Source organism: Bos taurus, chromosome 25 (assembly GCF_002263795.3).
Source record: "Bos taurus isolate L1 Dominette 01449 registration number 42190680 breed Hereford chromosome 25, ARS-UCD2.0, whole genome shotgun sequence".
NCBI classification, from domain to species: domain Eukaryota; kingdom Metazoa; phylum Chordata; class Mammalia; order Artiodactyla; family Bovidae; genus Bos; species Bos taurus.
Genome location: NC_037352.1, coordinates 28297591 through 28317860, shown reverse-complemented (window position 1 = coordinate 28317860; position 20270 = coordinate 28297591). Strand labels below are relative to the sequence as shown.

The 20270-nt window shown below is 43.7% G+C and overlaps 1 protein-coding gene and 1 long non-coding RNA gene across 6 annotated transcripts in view; one reads left to right on the top strand and one right to left on the bottom strand.

The window, feature by feature from the left end:
• TMEM248 (transmembrane protein 248) overlaps window positions 1-20270 on the bottom strand; it is a 42331-nt gene that overhangs the window by 2856 nt on the left and 19205 nt on the right. For all 5 annotated transcript variants that reach the window (XM_024984781.2, NM_001046081.2, XM_005224880.4 and 2 more), the window contains 5 exon segments: window positions 8393-8569; window positions 5132-5417; window positions 3379-3529; window positions 2196-2379; window positions 707-850 (listed from right to left, as the gene is read on the bottom strand). In XM_024984781.2, the coding sequence (XP_024840549.1) occupies window positions 707-850; window positions 2196-2379; window positions 3379-3529; window positions 5132-5417; window positions 8393-8551 (924 nt within the window). In that variant the 5' untranslated portion in view covers window positions 8552-8569.
• On the top strand, window positions 2379-5915 carry LOC132343902 (uncharacterized). The gene is made up of 2 exons (XR_009492929.1): window positions 2379-3273; window positions 4652-5915. It is a non-coding gene; the product is annotated as an uncharacterized lncRNA (long non-coding RNA).

Sequence of the window (20270 nt, the reverse complement as noted above, 5' to 3'; positions counted from 1 at the left end):
TTAAACGCTAAAAAGATCAAGCTCATCTAGGAGGTAATGAATAGAAATCAGCTGATCTCATGAAGTGCTGAGCTGAGATGGGGCCAAGTTTCAGCGCTCTGGGAAGTGACCAGCACACAGACCTCAGTGGAACGGAGGCAGCCCTCAGGGTTAGCTGTTCTCCAGTGGGGAACTTTTTTTTAAATACAGAATTTTTAAAGTCGTTTTTTTAAAAAATATTTTATTTGGCTGGACCAGGGCTCAATGGCAGCATTTGGGATCTAGTTCCCTGATCAGGGATCGAATACAGACCCCCTGCACTGGGAGTGCAGTCTGAGCCACTGGACTACCAGGGAAGTCCCCAGTACGTAATTTGTTAATGATCTAATTTTCATTTCGCTTGTTTTGTTTTTTGGCCACACGGTGTAGCCTGTGGCATCTTAGTTCCCTGACCAGGACGCTGGAAGGACAGAGTCCAGCAGCAGTTGGGACTTCCCCAGGAAAGTCCCTCCAGTGGGGATGTGAGAACGGTTTACCAAAGACTTGCGTATATGGTTGAAAATGCAACACCATATCATAGGCTGAGGGGCAATGGCTGCTGATAGACAGGAACTAATTTCCCTGGAGAAAAGGAATCACCCACAGTAAGTGGAAATAGGACTAACTGGGACTTTGGTACCCAGAGACCTCCAGAGCAGTCCTGGGCCAGACCCCACCCACCACTCACCTTCTCGGGACAGAATTCAGGATTGCTCTGACGCAGTTTGCTGGGTCTGCCTTTGATAACCGCGTAGCAAAACATCGTGATCACCATCACAAAGAGGAAGTAACTGGTGTGCATGAGGTGCAAGTTTATTAACGAGCGGTCATCCTAAACAAAGAGAACCAGCAGAGACATCCACACTGAGTCACTGAGATTTTAAGGCTGGCTGCCTGCCATCAGGGGGCACAACCTCTAGGCTTGCCTCAGCGTTCCTTCTCACATGGGAACAGAAGGTTCTCCTGTCTTCTCAACGAGGAAAGCCGGAGCTCGTGGTGTTCCAGACACCACCCACACCCTCCCTTCCTAAACCGGTACTCTGCTCAAACCCGCCCCCCCCCCGCCGGAGCCTTTAACCCCTGCCCTTCCCTTTCTGTCTTCTTCTCACAGCCCTCAAGCTGCACAGCTGGCCCCCCAAAGTCTATGTTCCTAACCCCTTGCTACTCCTCCCCAGAGAGGCTGCGGCCTTTCCCCACGTCGACGAGCCCCTGGCTGCAAACGCCAGCCATGACTCACGCCTTTGAGCGCCACAGGCAACTGCCACCAGGCCCGGCCAGCTGTTGAGATCCCAGCCAGGCCTCCACTCCTGTTCCTTCTCACAGCTCCAGGCCTCCTCAGGCTCCATCCCATTTCATGTATCAGGGGGGTAGACCAGTCTTCCTGACACACTGCTTTACAAATTTCCTACAGCCCCAATGCAGGCAGTGCTGGCCTCCTCCTCCGAGATCTAAATGCCTCAGTGAGGCCCAAAGGGCCTTGGGGAACCTGGCCCCTGCCCACCGCACAGTCTCAGCTCCACTGCTCGCTCCTGCAGGCCCTGGTGTTCCAACGCCCACAACTTGATAAAAGTGAGACATAAGGAAAGAGAGGGACGAGGCAAAAAGAAAAGAAATCACCTGGCATGTGCTGACACAAGAGAAGAACATTTACAAAAATTCAGTGCAGTCTTTTAAAAGTGGGCTCCAGTCTGAGGAGCAAACAAAACCAGCAAATCACCCACTAGCTCAGAGGACAGGGCCTCCCCCGTCTTCTCTTTGTAAAGTCAAAGCCCACCCAGGCATCAGTCTCCAGCCAGAGTCCTCTCCTGTTTACATCGGCCTCCCTGGATCCCACACCGTGCACTGCTCCTACCGCCACTAGCCACAGACACTTCAGCGAGGGGCGTGTGCAGGGGGAAGACGGACCAGCCTCCCCGGCAGCCCCTCTGAGTTAGGCACACAGCCGCAATCGATATACAACTGCTGCTGGACAAAGTGGAAAACGAAGAACAGAAGCAATCTCCTTACCCAAAGGGGTGGCGTGTTTCAGCAAGTCTCCAGCCTCCCCCAAGCTGGCCTCCCCACCCGGCTGGAGGTCGAGAATGGCAGGAGCTAAGCTAACCCAAGGAAGGAGGTAAGCGGGGTCTGCTCTAACAGCTGCTGGACACACACAGGCACACAGGCTTCCTCTCACTTACGTCTGGAACAATAACTGTAAGCTTGGGGTTTAAAGCATGGTAGACTTTTCCAATGGCCCCCTTGTAACACCAGAAAGGGTTGTAGTCTTGAGCGTATTTTGTGTTGGCATCCCTGGCCGTGGTGAAGATCTTATACCAGAGCGTGGCGTTGCTGTAGGTGTCAGGAACGCAGTGCGGCGGCTGTCTGCAGGAGAAGGGGGCGAGACACGGCGCTGAGCAGGGCCTCTTGTGGGGAAGGAGAAATCGGAGACAGCTGTATTTTCTTGAGATACGGCCTATTATGTTTTTAGTTCAGTGATTTTTTTTTTTTAATTAATAAACATGACAGAATAAGAACTAGGCACCGACACTTGAGAGTTTGGGTGTTAAGATTTTTGCTTTCGGAATTCAATCCTAGGTCCTCTCACCAGAAAGGAGTTGCTCCCTGTAAGCCCATTTTCTCACATAAGCTAAACTTGCAGTCACCACTGGCATTTCCACACAAACTTCTCCATCAGCTGTTACAACCAACAGCAAATAATGCTGAATTTGGCCTACAGACCTCCAAACATCTAAAACAGATTAATCCCAGGATAATTATTTTAAAAGGACTCACCCTAAGATCCTTAAATAGGCTCCGCCTTGTGTATTTCATGTACTTATAGATCATTACCTCCTTTACAGAGAAAGCAGAGGCAAGAACAGCCTTAAAGGCAAAGCAGTTAACACTGACAGGTGCTCAAAAAAAAAAAAAAATGAAGCAGAAGTTTCAGCAACAGTAACTATTTCATGGAAAATAAGGTTCAATTTATACTATCAATTTAAAATATAACTCTTCCTGGATAATAGAAATGAACAAAAAACTGTTCAGAAGCCGTCATTATGGGTCATTCTGGTCACAGGATCAGCTCTTACGCATCCTTCCTGTGGCTTCTTCTACCAACAGGAAAGGGAGTCTAAAACCTGCCAACAACCAGATGCCTTTACAACCTGACTGAAACACTAGCCCTCTGGTATTTATATGCGAGTTCTACCTCAGAAAAGCAAATTAAACGGAAATAATCCTAGAGACAAGTCCCAGCGAGGACAATTCTACAAGGTAACGTGACACCAGCTGTCCTGAGAATCTGCTGCTAAAGCATCCCAGTCAAGTTCACGGTAAACAGCTCCTCACATACATCCGTGGGGGTCAGGGAGCACTTACACGGTGACAGGGAACACGCCGGGGTGAGCTGTGAGGGTCATGCAGGCTGTGAACACCACCTGCTCACAATGCCCGTGAAGGGCACAGTCGTCCGAGCTCCAGGATGTGGGCAGGGTGAAGGTAATGTTTATCTCCTCCTGGGCTTCCCTGCCTGGAAAGAGAAATCAGTGTTTTGGTAAATAAGGCAAGAAATCATACATTTATGATTCTCTGGGATTTGACTGAATCCTGAAATCAAACCCACCCAGGAATCCCATCAACCCAAGGAGGTGGGACCCCTGCCTTTGCGGGGTTTCGGGAATAACAGTGGTTGTTCCGAGCCAGACTCTGAGGCCTGCTCACCGGGCAGACCCATGATGTGGCAAACACAGCCAGGCCGCTTTCGGCCACCGCCTGGAGGGGCCACACCAGGGCCTGGCCATGCCTGGGTGGGAAGGCTGGGGCTGCATGAGTCCTCCCCATTGGCACAGCATGTGTATTACTTCACTTAGTGGACCACTATCCCATGAACAAGACCAAAGAAGTGTTACTGTAACCCTTTCACATATGAGCAGACTGAGGATCAGCAGGTCAGACTCAAGAAAGGTCATGGGACAGGTGAGGGAAAAAGTACAAATGAACACCAAGGTATCAAACATCACAGCAAAAGAAAAGGGTCCACCCACTATGTGGAAAACCCAGCCGTTGCCCTTACCGCCTTACACGGGAATGCCTCTCACCAGGAGCAGCCAGTAGGGGCTGCCAGGCACTCCCTTTAAGGACTTTAAAAGGTTCTTGGTAACCAAAGATGATTCTTCTGAGGCCCAAGTCTCTGACACAAAGCCCCTCCTGATTATTCCAGCTTCCACTACTTCTTCAACCTTCTCCTGATTCACCTACAGTCTGTCACGGGTTTAGTACTAGTCCAAGGGCAGCGCTCAATGTCCCACAGGTGTTTAATATTGTTTAACAAGCATTTATACAGCATTTCCTGTCTGCCAGGAACTACTCTTAAGTGCTTGATGAATATTAACTTACGTTATGCTTGTCTCTTTCATATCCCAAAATTGCAGACAGGAGACCAGATCTTGGGCTTTTTCTAATTCCTATCATTTAGCCCAGTGCATTCCAAAAAAACTTAAGACTAACAGCAATATCTGTAGTATGTACTGAAAACTCCAACATGATGAAACAGAATTTAAGCAATCTGTGTTTAACAGACTCACAGATACAGAGAACAGACCTGTGCTTGCCTCTGCTAATCCCCAACTCCCAACCCTCCCCTCCCCTCCAGACTACTGGATAGAACTGATAGACAACCAGGTCCTACTGCACAGAACAGGAAACCACATTCAGTACTGGGACAACCGTAATGGAAAAGAAGATGATGAAGTGTGTGTGTATAACTGAGTCACCTTGCTGTACAGCAGAAATTAACACGACATTGTAAACCAACGATACTTCAATAAAACTTTAAAAATACAAATAAAAAATGTGTATTTAAAAATGTTAAGACCATAAATAGGCCTTATAGTTTCTTCCCAGTCTCCCACTTATAAGCCTTCATTGAGCACCTACTGCATACCAAGCACTTAAGTGAAGATGTAGTAGAAAGGCTTCCTCCCTGACTTTGTTGGTTCAAACTCGACAAAAGGGAAGACACGCACAAAGACTAAGCAACCGTCTGAGGAGGGACACCGGACACTCTCATACTCTGTGTGGTAACAGCTGTGGCCAGAGAGAGCCTGGGGGAGCTGGCTGCCACTCAACGTACCCGAGAGTCCGATCTGATGCCCGAGGATGGTGGAGTACAGATGGGTGACGTTGCGCGAGTACCCGCCGAAGGGTTTGAGTGGGTCCAGGGTGAGGGTGATGGCTACTGAGATGTTCACTGGGCCCGCATCCTCCAGGGGCTGTGGGGACTGCGTGGACGTCCTGGCCTGGCCGCTGGTCACTGTGCTTTCCGGAGCTGCGGTGTCGTTTGTGAGATGTTTTAACGTTTCATTCTCTGAGACACACAAGTCCAAGTCATTAAACCGCAGGAGAAAAGTATTCCAGTCCTTTGGTAAAACGGAAGAGAAGCAAGGGTGAGACGTCTGAGAGCGCCGCCGGCACAGTGGCACAGTCACAGCCCGCCGTGTGGCGTCACGCAGCAGCGCAACTGTGCCTCCGAGTCAGTGCTTCAGAATGACGCTGAGAGTACAGCCCGCAGCTTCCTGCGTGGGCAGAACTGTGGAATTCCAAACACTCTCACACTCAAAATCTAAAGTATGAACTCTTCATTGGCATGACTATTAAATACGCTGAGTTGAAACAACTCAGGAAAATATGTGAAGAGAAAAAAGGATATTATACTTACAGAAAATCATCTAGCCTCAGAATCAAATTTGAAAAGACGGCTTAGGACTTCCCTGGTAGTCCAGTGGCTAAAACTCTGGGCTCCCAATGCAGGGGGCCCAGGTTCGATCCCTGGTCAGGGAACTAGATCCCACATGCCTCAACTAGGACTCAGCGCAACCAAATAAATAAATATATTAAAAAAAAAAAAAAAAAGAAAAGACGGCTTGAACAAAAGTAGTAAAACATTCAAAGTATTAATCTAAACTCATTTAGCAGTTACAATGAGTTATTTTTATCATTTCATTTTTAATCGGAGGCTAATTGCTTTGCCATGTTGTGCTGGTTTCTGCCATACAAAAGTGTGAATGAGTCCTCAGTATACATATGTCTCCTCCTTCCTAAACCTCCCTCTCACACCCCCCACCCCTCTGGGTACCATTAGCTATTTTTTAAAAATTAAGGCTGCCTTAAAATATTTTCTTAAAAGGTCACTTTTCTACACCGAGCTCTCTCTATTGAGAACATGAAACTGCAGTAAATACTCACCCTGATGTTAATACCTTCTCCCCCTCGTCATGGACCCTGGGTGCCACTTTAGGACAGAAACAATTTCAAAAGGGAGGAGAAAACATGTTCTCATGCTTCTCTTTATATCTGTACTGATGGTTTAAACTATAAACAGTTTTAAAACGGATACCAACATAATAAACTATCCACCAGGGTGTTTTTTCATTTGAGCAGAAACTCAAAGATGAACTCAGGCTAGAATGGCAACAACAAATCAACCTAGGCTGTTGCACACAACTCCTTCCTCCCAAGTAACATTCTCTACAGAAAGCTGCCACGTGTGAAGACAAGCCAAACGACACATCCACTAGCTCTAACGTTAATTACAAATGCCACTCAGGTAATTCCCGAGCGGGCAGGTCCACCTTTACAGCCCAGTTTATCAGTACTGGACATTCAGTAAGAGGGCAACCAGCGATTTCAAATTACATTCTCCCTACACCTGAAAACTCAGCAGACCATTCAAGAACATTAGAACTGAGAATGAACATTCTAGTCTCGCCCCTTCATATTCCAGACATGAGCAAACTGAGACCCAGAGCAAAGTGGGGACTCTCCAACTCCAGCTGAGGTGAGAGCAGCAGAATCAGAATTAAGTTTTCTGATTCACAGTCCCAAACTTTCCTATATACCCAGGCTCTTCATTTGAAAATAAAATCCCTAAATTAAATCATAAAGTTCTGCAGCATCCTGCAGCTCTGCTTTCCTGCAGAGCTCGAGTCCATTTTGAACAGTTGGCCAAGGCCAAGGTCGGGCTCCATTCTGCTTATCAAGGGCTAATTATCCAGGCTACATCTTAACCTCTGGCCCCGGCTGAGCATTCAACATGGACTTGAGCTTGGAGGGAGAGCAATGCCAGGATGCTGCAGAACTTTGGTTAGACTAGAATGTTCATTTTCAGCCCTAAAGACTCAGGCAGGGTCAGAAAAGGGAGATTTAAGCCAGCCAGTACGTCTCCTGGTAAGAAACTCTTTGGTAGCGTTTAGTGGGAGAAGTAGCTCAAGCTTGTTGCTCTGTGTCAGAGAAGGTGGTTCCTCTTGCCAAGATCATCTATAATCCAGAATGGCACAGAGCACAGGAGTGAGCGCCATCCCCATGCCACTGAGCGGAGCTCTGCTCCATCACAAGCTGCACACACTGTGACAGGAACGCAATCCCGCCCCTGCCCCCATCCCCACCCAGGAACACACCCAAGAAGGAACAGTTCAGGGGGCACTCACAGAAGCTACTAGAATGGAAACTAAGTTGTCCCAAAGGGAACTTATCCACCAGGAAATTCACCATATCAGTGGTTCAGCATAATGTAAACTTACTAACAGGTATACTGTCATTCACCTCTATTAAACATTATTAACTATTGTTTTCTGATATGCAAGAACATGCTTTTGGGGGTGGGGAGGGGAGCTCTGTGCTGCATGGCTTGTGGGATCTTAGCTCTCCGACCAAAGACTGAACCCAGGCCCTTGGCAGTCAAATCACTGAGTCAACCGTTGGACCCCTAGAGAATTTCCAAAAACATAAAATCTGTATTATGACTGTTCAAAAACTACTATATACCTAGTTTAGCAATTAAAGAGCAATGCCCAAATAATTAATTTAAACTGACCAAAAAATGAATCTGTAAGGCAAGTTTGTAGATAACTAAAGTTCTCCTTGATAAGAGAAATGTATTTGGAAATAAAATCCTGCTTTCTAATATTTTATAATTCTTTCTTCCCAATTAAAAGGCTTTTAGTATAGTATAAAACTCCATGACAATATATGGTTTTAAAATAAATGCTTATGGTTTTTTAAAATTGCAATTAGCTAATTTAATGTGAATAGCAAAAAGTTCTCAAACTTCTTGACACATTGTACAAATACACTTTCTAAAATACATGCTTCATTGCTGAAACAGTCTCACTAAAGCTGGTAGCATTATTTAAATCAGTAACTATCTGACTAGGTTATTTCCTACCAAAGTGAGTCACTGCAAGATGGAAGACCAAAAATTCTCAATAAATATGACTCCTTCTCACTGGGATAAATAAGTCACAAACCAAAGAAAGGCATGTGGAGAGCCAAAAGGTGTTTCCCCACCCTACCAAGGCCTAGCCTGTCTGAGAGGAGAACTGAGAATTTACTGTACCTCTGCCATTTCTGGTGACTTGATCTCCTTGATTTTGAAGAAATAGCCCAAGGTCAGGAAAGCTATTGCCATGGCGCTGACACTGATCATAAACACCACCAAGGGGGGCCGGCTGCTGATGTACAGCTTCAGGTTCTCCAGGGGGTTGATGTTGAACATTATTCTGATCAGCTCCACCTGAAAGGAATTCATCAGAATCACTGACAGACTCGCCGAAAGAAAACCTATGACTCACTTGTTTCTTTAATGGGGTTGGTGGGTGAGGAGGTCACGCGTTATTGAACTTGAGAACTGTTTGATCATAAATCCATTCAAAGACTAGAAGGGGGAAAAAAACCAAACACTAAATATTAACTGTCATTATTTCCAAATGGTAGGATTTTGAAAGACAGACATTCTTTTGGTTGGAATTTTCTTAATTATTCTTTAAGGAACATTTGCTACCTCCACGTTACTTAAGAAATCAGGTAAGTAGGTCACTGATACGACACAAATACATGCCAACATGTACAAAAATAAGCTGAGGGTGCTCTCATTTCCTACCACTGAAGAGTGGAATTCTACTTATTCAACGTTCCATCCTGTTCACCACCACGCTCCTGCCCGTTCCAGCACCTGGCAGAGAGCAGGCACTCAACAAATACTGAATTTTATCACTCTCCTGCTTAAAGCTGAGCCTTCCTGTCAAGGCCCACAGGGTGTCATGATCCAGAAGCCCCGCCAGCCGCAGTACCTCCATCTCCACCAACATTCCCTCCCCCATTCACTGGGCGCTGGCCACACTCATCTTTCTCAGGAGCAGCTCTCAATTTCTACAGGGAAGTCGGCTGAGACTTAGAGACGGATGGTCCTGAACCTGCACATCAGTCTGGGGAGTGCCACCGCTTTACCAATATTTGTCTTCCAGTCCACGAACCTGGGGTGCCTCTGCACTGATTTATGTTCTCTTTCATTTATTTCAGTATTTTGCAGTTTTCAAAGCACAGGTTTGCACTCCTTTTGCTAAACTTATTCCTATTTTGTCCTTGGAATTTTTGAACATATCCTACCTGAAGGCTTTTACCTCTGCCTAGAGTCCTTCCCCCCTTAAACTTCCACATACTTGCTCTTCTTCAAAAGCAGGTCTCTGCTCAGTAGTCAGCTCCTCAGAGAGCCCCTCCGTGACTACCCTCCACCCCCGATCTCCCAGAACCCTGCCTCAATTCCTTTCACACTGTTCAGTTAAATTTCTACTTGTTTACAGTCTTATCATCCATCTTTCGTGACTCCATGAGAGCAGAGACCCTGCCCATCTTGTTCACTGCTACAGCCCGGCTCCTGGCCCCGAGAACAGCAGAGGTACATAATAAGTTCTTGTATGTATGATCAGGCTACAATACTAAAATCTATTTTTAAAATATGTGCCAGCTTTTAAAGTTGAGAGAGAAAAAGACGCATCAACAGCACCTCAGAACAAAGAGCAACCACTTGCAACAAGCCAGGCTGTGTACCTGTCTGTTTTCACAAGGCTTTGACTCAACCTTCTGTTTTTGAGACACAATCTGTTGACCCAGTCCACTGGGTTTGGCTGCTGTACACGATGCAACTGTATCACAGGTGAGTTACCTCGGGTTCTTCCCACTGGGTCACTCACAGAGGACGCCACAGCAGGCACAAGAGTGGTTCTAACACCAACAGGTAGGCCCATCTGCAACCTGACTGTCAGACTCTGAGGAAGTCGTCCCAGTTTATACTCCTCTCCCCAGCCCCCCACCTGCAAGGAAAGCACTCGCTCCATTTTCCAACATTCATGCCAATATTTGATATTCTACGTGAAACCGTATCTCACCATTATTTTAAATTACATCTCCCTGAAAAGAAGAGTATCTTTTTACTTCTTTATCAGCCATATAGATTCTTCCTAGGTGAACTGCCTGAATCTTTGGCCATTCACCAGTAGGATGTTTGTCTATGTCTTATTAACATTCAAAGGTTTTTTGTTTTTGGATATTTTAAACACTGGACCTTTTTTCCAATTTTTTCTAAACATTATATATAACTACTCCAAGTCTGTGGGTTTTCCTTAAATATGGTTTACAGCATTTTTGGCCCTATGACAGGTTCTTAATTTTTTTAAGGGCTTTATTAAGATAAAATTCGCACACCATGTAATCCACTCATTTAAAGTATACAATTCAATTCACAGATTGGAAAACCATCACCATAATCAATTTTCAAACATTTTCATCATTTTCTAAAGAAACCTCATATCCTCTAGCAGTAAACGTCTATTTGGGTCCACTTTCTTTTTCAACAGTTTTTTGTTTTTTGTTTTTTTTAATTTTCTCTTAATCATCTTGTTGGATTGATTCAAAGATAATTTATGCAGCTACCATTGACAGTATCTTCTAAAAATGATGTTTTCCATTGTTATTAGTTTATATAACAGCAATAGACTTTTGTACATTGATCTCAAGTCCAGACACTTTGCTACAATCTTTCAAATTCAAATTAGACTGTAGCTTCTCTTGACAGTAACTCCACAAGCAGTAACAGTGTTTCTTTCCAACCCTTGTTTCATCTTTTTTCTTTCTCTTACTACTTTGACTAGAACCTTCAGTGAAATGAACAGAAAGGCAATAACAGGAATCCTTGCCTCATTCCTGACTTTAAAGGAAATGCTTCTAACACTTCACTAATAAATGTGGTATATGTTAAAGACTTCTGAAAGAAATTCCTCATCAGGTTAAGGAAGCACCCTCTATTTCATGTTTGCAAAGAGAATTTCATTATAACTGTTACATTTTAATGAATGCTTTATCTGCAACCTCTGAACAATTTTTCTCCTTTAATCTGTTAACATGAACTATGCTCATTGATTTTTTTTCACAACAATTTGTGTTCCTTGAATAAATTTAATATAATAATGATCTTTTAAAACTATATTGCTGACTTATGTTTGCTAAATTTTACTCTGAATTTCCACATATATTCACAAGTGAGATAAAAATAATTATAAGCCAAAATCATTCTCTCCTTGGCTATATATACTCCCTGACTAGTATGGTTAGGTCATTCTAATATCATAGGATTAACTAACTGTGTTCACTCATCTATTTTCTAGAAAAACATATATATTTGCTTCTTTCTCTGGGAAGCTTGATAAAGTGAAAATCACTCAGTCGTGTCCAACTCTTTGCAACCCCATGGATTATACAGCCCTATTCTTTAGCCAGAATACTGGAGTGGGGAGCTTTTCCCTTCCCCAGGGGATCTTCCCAACCCAGGGATCGAACCCAGGTCTCCTGTCTTGCAGGTGGATTCTTTACCAGCTGAGCCACAAGGGAAGCCCCAAAGTTTGATAGACCTTGACCAAAAAAATCTGGACTGAAGTTTTTTTTAGTTTTGTATTTTGATGGGCTGTCTTAACTACTTATTCCTGCTTTAAAAATAAGTTGGACTTCGCTGGTGGTCCAGTGGTTGGAATCTGCCTGCCAATGAAGGGGACGCAGGTTCGATCCCTGGTCTGGGAAGATTCCACATGCCTTGGGACGACAAAACCCATGTGCCACAACTATTTGAACCCATGTGCTGCAACTGCTGAAGCCCTCACACCCTAGAGCCCCTGTTCTGAACAAGAAGCCCTCGCACCAAAACTAGAGTAGCCTCTGCTCACTGCATTTAGAGAAAGCCCGCTCACAGCAACAGAGACCCAGCACAGCCAAAAATAAATAAATATTTTTTTTAAAAATCTGTATCTTCTATTTCTAGTAATTTTGATAAGACATATTATTCTAGGAAACTGCACATTATATTGGTTTTTAACATTTCTGGCACAGTATTATCTTGTGATTTGTCCAATTTTTACTTGTGAAAATATTAGTCACTCAGTCATGTCTGATTCTTTACGACCCCATGGACTGCAGCCTGCCAGGCTCCCATGTTCATGGGATTCTCCAGGCAAGAATACTGGAGTGGGTAGCCATTCCCTTCTCCAGTGGATCTTTCTGATCCAGGGATTGAACCCGAGTCTCCTGCAATGCAGACAGATTCTGTTCTGTCTGAGCCACCAGGGAAGCCAGTATTATCTGGTGATTTGTTCAATTTTTACTTGTAGTCCTGTTCTTTTTCATTACAAATGTTGTGATGTGTTTGTCTTCTCTCTCCTTTTAATCAGTCTTACCAGAGCTATATTGTATTTGTGTTTTCAAAAAAAGCAGTATTTGGGTTTATAGATTATATCTAGATAATTTCTTTTCTTTTTCAGTACTTTCTACATTAAAAAAAAATTATTTTTCAGCACTGGCCTTCTTTGGCTTAGCTCAGCTTGGTTTTTCTAACCTCTGCAGTTGGAATCTTATCTCAGATTTTTTTATTCTTTTTTAGTGGAAGCATTTCAAAATGTAAACTTTCCTCAACATACTCCTCGTTTAGCTGTATGACTTTCCCTCACCACTATCACCAAACTAATCCATCAGCAAATCTTGTGGATTTTCTTCCCAAAATGTTATCTCAGGTCTACCTGCTCTGCCCCATCTTCTTAGGATGATGGAGACTGACCACTGCATCAGTCCTCCACATGTCCCACAGCCCTAAGACCTCTATATCCAAGTGCCCACTGACTATCCCTGTACTTAATATATTCTACAACATGTTGAAAACCGAACTAACCTGCATTCCTGCCCAATCTGACCCTTCCTCCTGTATTCCCATCTCAACGTAGACCTTTGGAAAACATCCTAGACTACTGCTGCCCCATACCCAAGCAACTACTAAGAGCTAAGATTCTATTTCTTCAACATCTCTTACTTCTGACTCTTCTTTTCCATACTCCTCTGATATTCCCCTTAGTTCAGGCCCTCATCATCTTCACTTGCAGCTATTGCTAAGAGTCTCAACTGGATCTTCTTACTATGAGTCAAATAATTCATCTTCCTGTCAGTGGCTTTTTTCAAATGCAAATCTAATCTTGTCACTGCTTCATTACCTCAGAGCTCCAAATGACCTAGGGATAAAGTCCAAGTTCCTTATAATCACCATAAACTACGTCTTGTCTGCTTAATGGTTTGACTGACTGCCTACAATTCCTAGAACACATTAGACAACACTACAGTTGCAGGCCTCTGAGTCCACAGGTCCTCCTGACTGTCATACGCCATTTCTCACTACTTCAACTCCCCTCTTTCAAGTTCCGGCTGAAGGGTTACCTCATCCTATGAAACATTTCCCACCCCTAGCAGTCCCTCAGGGAGAAGTGACTTTCACCTTATGTCCCCAGTATACGCCAAAAATTTCTCACACAGAATGAAATACCTCACTGCAGCTGCCTGTGCACATGTCTACCTTCCCAACCAAGCTGTAAGCCTCTTGCTGGGAGACACAACATCTTACTGTCTCTACTTTATCAATATCTAAACACAAAGTAGGTAATTTTAAAATATAAGTTTATTAAATGAATCAAATGAGTCCAGACTTACACTGAAAAATAAATTAGTAATTTCAGTAAGATTGCAGAATACGAGGCTAATATACAAAAGCCAATTGCTCTTCTAGGTTCCAACAGGAACGACTCAGTATCATTTACATTAGCACTCCCCTTGCCACATACTTAAGGATAAATCTAACAAATATGTACAAGATCTATATGAGGAAAACTTGACTTCCCTGGTGGCTCAGACGGTAAAGCGTCTGTCTACGATGCGGGAGACCTGGGTTCAATCCCTGGGTTGGGAAGATCCCTTGGAGATGGAAATGGCAATCCACGCCAGTACTATTGCCTGGAAAAGCCCATGGACAGAAGAGCCTGGTAGGCTACAGTCCATGGGGTCGCAAAGAGTTGGACACGACTGAGCGACTTCACGTACACGTTCAAAACTCTCATGAACAAAATCAAAGAACTAAATAAATGGAGCGATATTTCATGTTCGTCAATACAATGATTCAGTATGTCAAGATGTCAGTTCCTCCCAACTTGACCTACAGATTCAACACAATCCCAATCAAAATCCCAGCAAACTATTTTATGGGTATCAACAAACTTCCTCTACAGTTTATATGGAGAGGTAAAAAACCAAAACAGTTAATACTGAAGGAGAACAAAGTGGGAGGGCTGACTCTACTTGACTTCAAGACTTACTATAAAGCTAAGTAGTCAAGAGGTGTGGTAGTGGCAAAAGAACAACTGTATCAGCGAAACAGAACACAGAACTCAGACACAGACCAACGTAAAGACAGGCAGCTGGTCTCTGACAAAGGACCAAAGTCAACACAAGGACGCAGAGACAAGTCTTCCAACAAATAATGCTGGAACAACTGGACATATGCACGCCAAAAAAGATGAATCTAGGCACAGACCCGGGGACGGCAATGGCACCCCACTCCAGTACTCTTGCCTGGAAAATCCCATGGATGGAGGAGCCTGGTGGGCTGCAGTCCATGGGGTCTCGAAGAGTCGGACACAACTGAGCGACTTCACTTTCACTTTTCACTTTCATGCACTGGAGAAGGAAATGGCAACCCACTCCAGTGTTCTTGCCTGGAGAATCCCAGGGACAGGGCAGCCTGGTGGGCTGCCATCTGTGGGGTCGCACAGAGTCGGACATGACTGAAGCAACTTGGCAGCAGCAGCAGCAGGCACAGACCTTACACTCTTAACAAAAGCGAACTCAAAATGGATCATAGACCGTACAGTAAATGCAAAACTACAAAACTTCTAGAAGGTACACTGGGAAAACCCTGAGTTTGGTGATGACTTTTTAGATAAGGATATCAAAAGCACCATTCATGAAAAAAGGAAGTGGTAAGTTAGACTTCATTAAAATGAAGGATTTTTGCTCTACAAAAGACACTGTCAAGAGAATAAGAAGACAAGCACAGATTGGGATAAAATATTTGCAGAAGACACCTGATAAAGGACTGTTCTCCAAAACATGCAAAGAACTATAAAAACTCAACAATGAGAAAATAAACAACACAATTTAAAAATTAGCCAATGTGCTTAACAGACATTTCAACAAAGATTTTTCAGGTGGCAAATAAACATATGAAAAGATGCTCCCACATCATATACCATCAGGAAATGCAAATTAAAACAAGGTACCAGGACACATTTATTAGTAAGGCCAAAACTCACAACACTGCCAATACCAAATACTGTCAAAGATGCTGAGCAATAGAACTCTCTATTCACTAAATAGGCTTCAAACCACAAATGTTGGCAAGGATGTAGAAAAGGGAACTCTAGTAAACTGCTGGTGGGAATGTAAATTGATGCAGTCATTATGGAAAACAGTACAGAAGTTCCTCAAAAAACTAAAAATAGAACTACCAATATGATCCACCAATTCCACTCCTGGGTATATATCTGGGTATATATTATTACAAAAATAATAATTAAAAAAGATACATGCACCCCAGTGTTCACAGCAGCACTGTTTACAACAGCCAGGACATGGAAGCAATCTATGTCCTAAGTGTCCATCAACAGATGAATGAATAAAAGAAGATATTCCATATGCGTATAATGGATTAGTACTCAGCCATAAAAAAGAATGAATCTTGACACTTGCAACAACACAGGTGGACCTGGAGGGTCTTATATTTAGTGAAATAAGTCAGAGAAAGACAAATACTGCATTTTATCACTTATAGGTACAATCTAAAAAATGAAACAAACAAATGAATATAACAAAACTGAAACAGACTCACAGATACACCAAACTAGTGGTTTCCAGTGGGAAGAGAGAAGGGGAGAGGAGCAAAATAGCAGGAGAGGGTTAAGAGGGACAAAGCACCATCTATAAATAAGCTACAAAGAGGTAGTGGACACTATTAGGGGATACAGCCAATATTTTATAAGACTTCTAAAGAGAGTATAATCTATAAAAGTATTAAATCACTATGTTGTACACCTGAAACTAATATTGTAAATCAACTATACTTCAATTAAAAAATAAAATATTAGTAGGTTTCAGAAACAAAAATGTCAACAGTAAATTAGAGCTCCATTTATTAAGAAAACAATGAAATCTGAATTGCATATAAAACAATTAGGACTATTCACTATGTGGAACTACAATAATGAAATATTTAGAAAAACAAAAAAAATTTGAATTCCCTTCTAAAGCTATCATTAAAACCGCATCACTCTAGAAAATAAACACACATATATATAAACACACATATACATATAAACATGTATATATATCTCAACATAAATAACCACAAATTAGCGAGCAATGTCAACATACACCAATTTAATTAGAGCAAGTTCCAGAGGAGGCCTATTGGATTCACTTAAAAAGTAAAAGCATTTTTTGTTTTTTTTAGTGAAATTATTAAAAGTCCAAATACTTCATAAAGTTAAAATTCCTTTCCACCATTCACAAGTGTTTTCAAAGATGAATTAACAAGGGCTAAACAAATTTATTTCCCCTGCAAAGAATTACAAGAAAAGTTCTGTCATCCTCTCAACAGTAAATGTCTCACTTTTAATTAAAAATAAGTTAAGCTCTACAGGGAGGAGAAAGCACACCAGCTGACCTCTCCTACACTCATGCATCCCACCCCCAATCGGAGATGTTCACCAGGATAACGATAAGAACTGACCTGGGCTGTGGACCTGCCTCCCTGCAAAGCCTAGGGAGGTAGGGCACACAGAACACAGTCAAGAGCCAACTTCACAAGTGTGAGTGCCCACAACCAAAGTCCATCGATTCGGGACCCGGAGCTCTGAGACGAGTTTAAGGACAACACTGAACAGCAGGCTGCAGCTTTTTAAGTAAGCAAAAGGCAATGCTGAGATTATCCTAGGGTTAACTCCAGCAACCCGCAAGTTAGGAGATCTTAAAAAGGGGGAGAGAAGAGGCTGTTACAAGCTTTCTGGAGACCAGCCTGGCGGTACATGCCCACAGCACCAAAGCTCAGCACACTCTCCTGTGATTCTGCCTCTGACAAGTTAACCTGAGAAAACCCTCACTGCTGAAAACAAAGACTTAACTACTATGACAGTCTTCTCAGGAGTATATACAATTTTAAGAACTGGAAAACCAGATATCTAACAATAGTAGGGAAGTGGTTAAAGCCCCAGTAGGAAAACTATGTAGCCATTAACACAGATCTAAAACACACAAAATGAGGTTATTTCAGGTTTTTAAAGTATGAGAGCTACACAAGCACCAATATGAAAAAAAAACACATAACACACCCTCACATGTAAACAAGGGTGGTTACTTTTAGGTGGTGAGATTTTATGTCTTTCTTTAACATTTCCATCACGAGAATGTATTTCTTTTATAATAATTTCTAACTAAAATTTATAAATGACTGTCAATTGACCCTGCTGGTCTCCTGGTCCAAATAAAATTTCATTAAACCTTAATTCCATTCATTCTCTTCATTAATAAAGGCAATAAACAAGAAAGAAAATTTGTTAAACCCACCTAGAGAAAAAAAAAAACACAAAACAGAAAACAGGACAGTTGTTTAATATGTCCTTGTGCTAAAGAAAGGCAAAGCCTTTCTTGTGGCGATCTGTGTTTGGATTGATGAGAAACCAAAACTAAAATCAGAACATTGACTACAAACTAAAATCAGAACATGGACTAGACTCCTCCAGACAGCCCGGTGCTGCGTGCTCCCAGGGCAGGTGGTGCAAAGCTTCCCCAAACAAGCGTGGGCTCCTCCACTGGGGCAGAGGCTGGGAGAGCCTGGGGTTGGGGTGGGGTGACCTTGAGCTAAATGGGTGCCCAGGATGGTGAAGGGTCCTACAAGGCATAGAAGAGTGTCAAGGAGGAGGAAGTATCAGCCAAATATTGCTAAGAAGTGACCCAGCATTAGCAGTAACAAAAGAAAGGGTCTCTGAGCTTCCTGGTGTTTTAAAAAGTACTCAGGTGAACTTGAGCTTGCATAAACACAATCCTCCACCTGGAGAGATCACTGGGGATCCCTGAAACCTCACTCTGGCTGGGGGGAATCAGATGGTAAAGAGATGATAACAGGGGGACCCCACTGGTTCAAATGAGAGGGAGGCAGGGCCGTGGGGGTCACGAGAAGTGAGGAAACCAACACATCCACAGGCAGAGAGCGAGCCGGTGAAAGAGGAAGGCCTCCCGAGGGAACAGCGAAGGCAGAAATAGATAAGTTAGCTATTATGATATTTTATTGGAAAGGAAGTAAATTAACACTCATCATGCCGATACACGAGTCCTCTGTGCATCTCTCTGCCCCTCTCCACAGCCCACGTACTTTAAAGTATACCACATGGCGACTCGTTCCAGTTTAAAACTAGAATCTCTGCACAGGATGGGGATTCCACACTCCCAGATACTTCCTAAACGGTTCCTGACTTCTTTTAAGTTACACTAAACCACTACTCGTGACCCAGATCAAAAAGTTCACTTCACATGAACAATAAAACCACCATTTTATTAAACTGAATTTTTGACCTTAGGCTAAATGAGAAATTCCTTAAAACTCTTTTATAAAGTCACACCCTTTTCAAAGTTCTGAGGAGACTAGGAGTCAGGGAAGTGGTGGAAGAACCCACAGGGGGACTATACAGGGAGGGTGAGGGAGGCAAGCTTGTTCTAACGCCCACTGTGGGAAATATGCTGGTCTTATGCTAAGAGAAAAGGCCAGGCAGTCACCTTGATGTGGGAGAGGCTCATTCTGAGTGTAAAAATTAAAGTAGCCTTCTCAAATATCCTGTGATGTTTAAGACAGTCAAAGGGTTTTAAGGCTGGTTGCTATAAACCCTAAGGCTAATATAGAACATTAATGGATGCGATGCTGGATTATCCAAGACTCAGTAGAGATGAGGACACAGGCTCATCTCAAAGAAACGCTGGGCAGTCTCAACACCCAGCTCTCCAGCACTGAAAAATCACCTCCCTCCCCCACAAAAAAGTGAATGCAGATGGAAAAGACCCTCAGAGAAGCAAATGCAGAGCAATAAAGTCTAAGAAAAACGTCAAGGTCTCCACAAAGGTCTGGACGCTGAAGCCGAGGTCTGGGTCTCGGTCCTTATTACCTCCCGGTGGCAATGGACGCCAAGGGCGACCCCACCTTCCAGCTGCCAGGACCTCCCTCTCCTGGCTGCTCTTCCTTCTCACTCTTCTTCAAAACTTGGGGGTCCCCCCGGGCTCCAGCTGGGCCTCTGTTCAAGGCGGACACACTCATTCACAGCTTCCTGTCAATTTCACCTACTTCCTCACTCCAGATGGAAATATCCATCTACTGGAACATTCCACGGAGAGGACCCACAGGCACCTCGAACCACCCGTCAAGGTCAAAGCCTATCCAAAGTCTCCACATCAGCTTCTCCTCGTAAAGAAAGACAGCTCTCTACCCAGGACCCCTGCCAGCCATTCGGGACTCTCTCCTACACCCCAGCAGTTACCGGTTACCAGCCCCGCTGCTCCCACAGCTGCAGTGTCTCTCAACAGTGGCTTTTCTCCAGCCCCACTGCCTCCTTCAGCCCAACTGAACTCCAAACGCATCCTGCTCCTGTGGGCTCTCATTTCTGTGACGCTCTCTGCACACCTCCCTCGGGCAAGGCCTGACGCTGGGAAGGTGCTCAACAGTAACATCTAACATTACCACCCACTTTGATGAGTGAAGCACGATGTTCTAAGAGTTTTGCACATATTTTATCCTCTTGACATCTGTACTTTACAGATGAGGAAATTCAGGCATAAGGAAGTGGCTAAGCTGCCCGAAGTCCTAAATGAACGTGGATTCAAGTCCCGTCAGACTCCAGAGCCTGGACATTAACCAAGTGCTCCAGTGCCTCCCAGGAGATGGTGAATACAGAGTCCACCCCATCAAGTGAGATACACACTGAGTAGCAGTCATACAATTTTGCAATTAAGACATCAATAGTGATATAAGTAGAAACCTC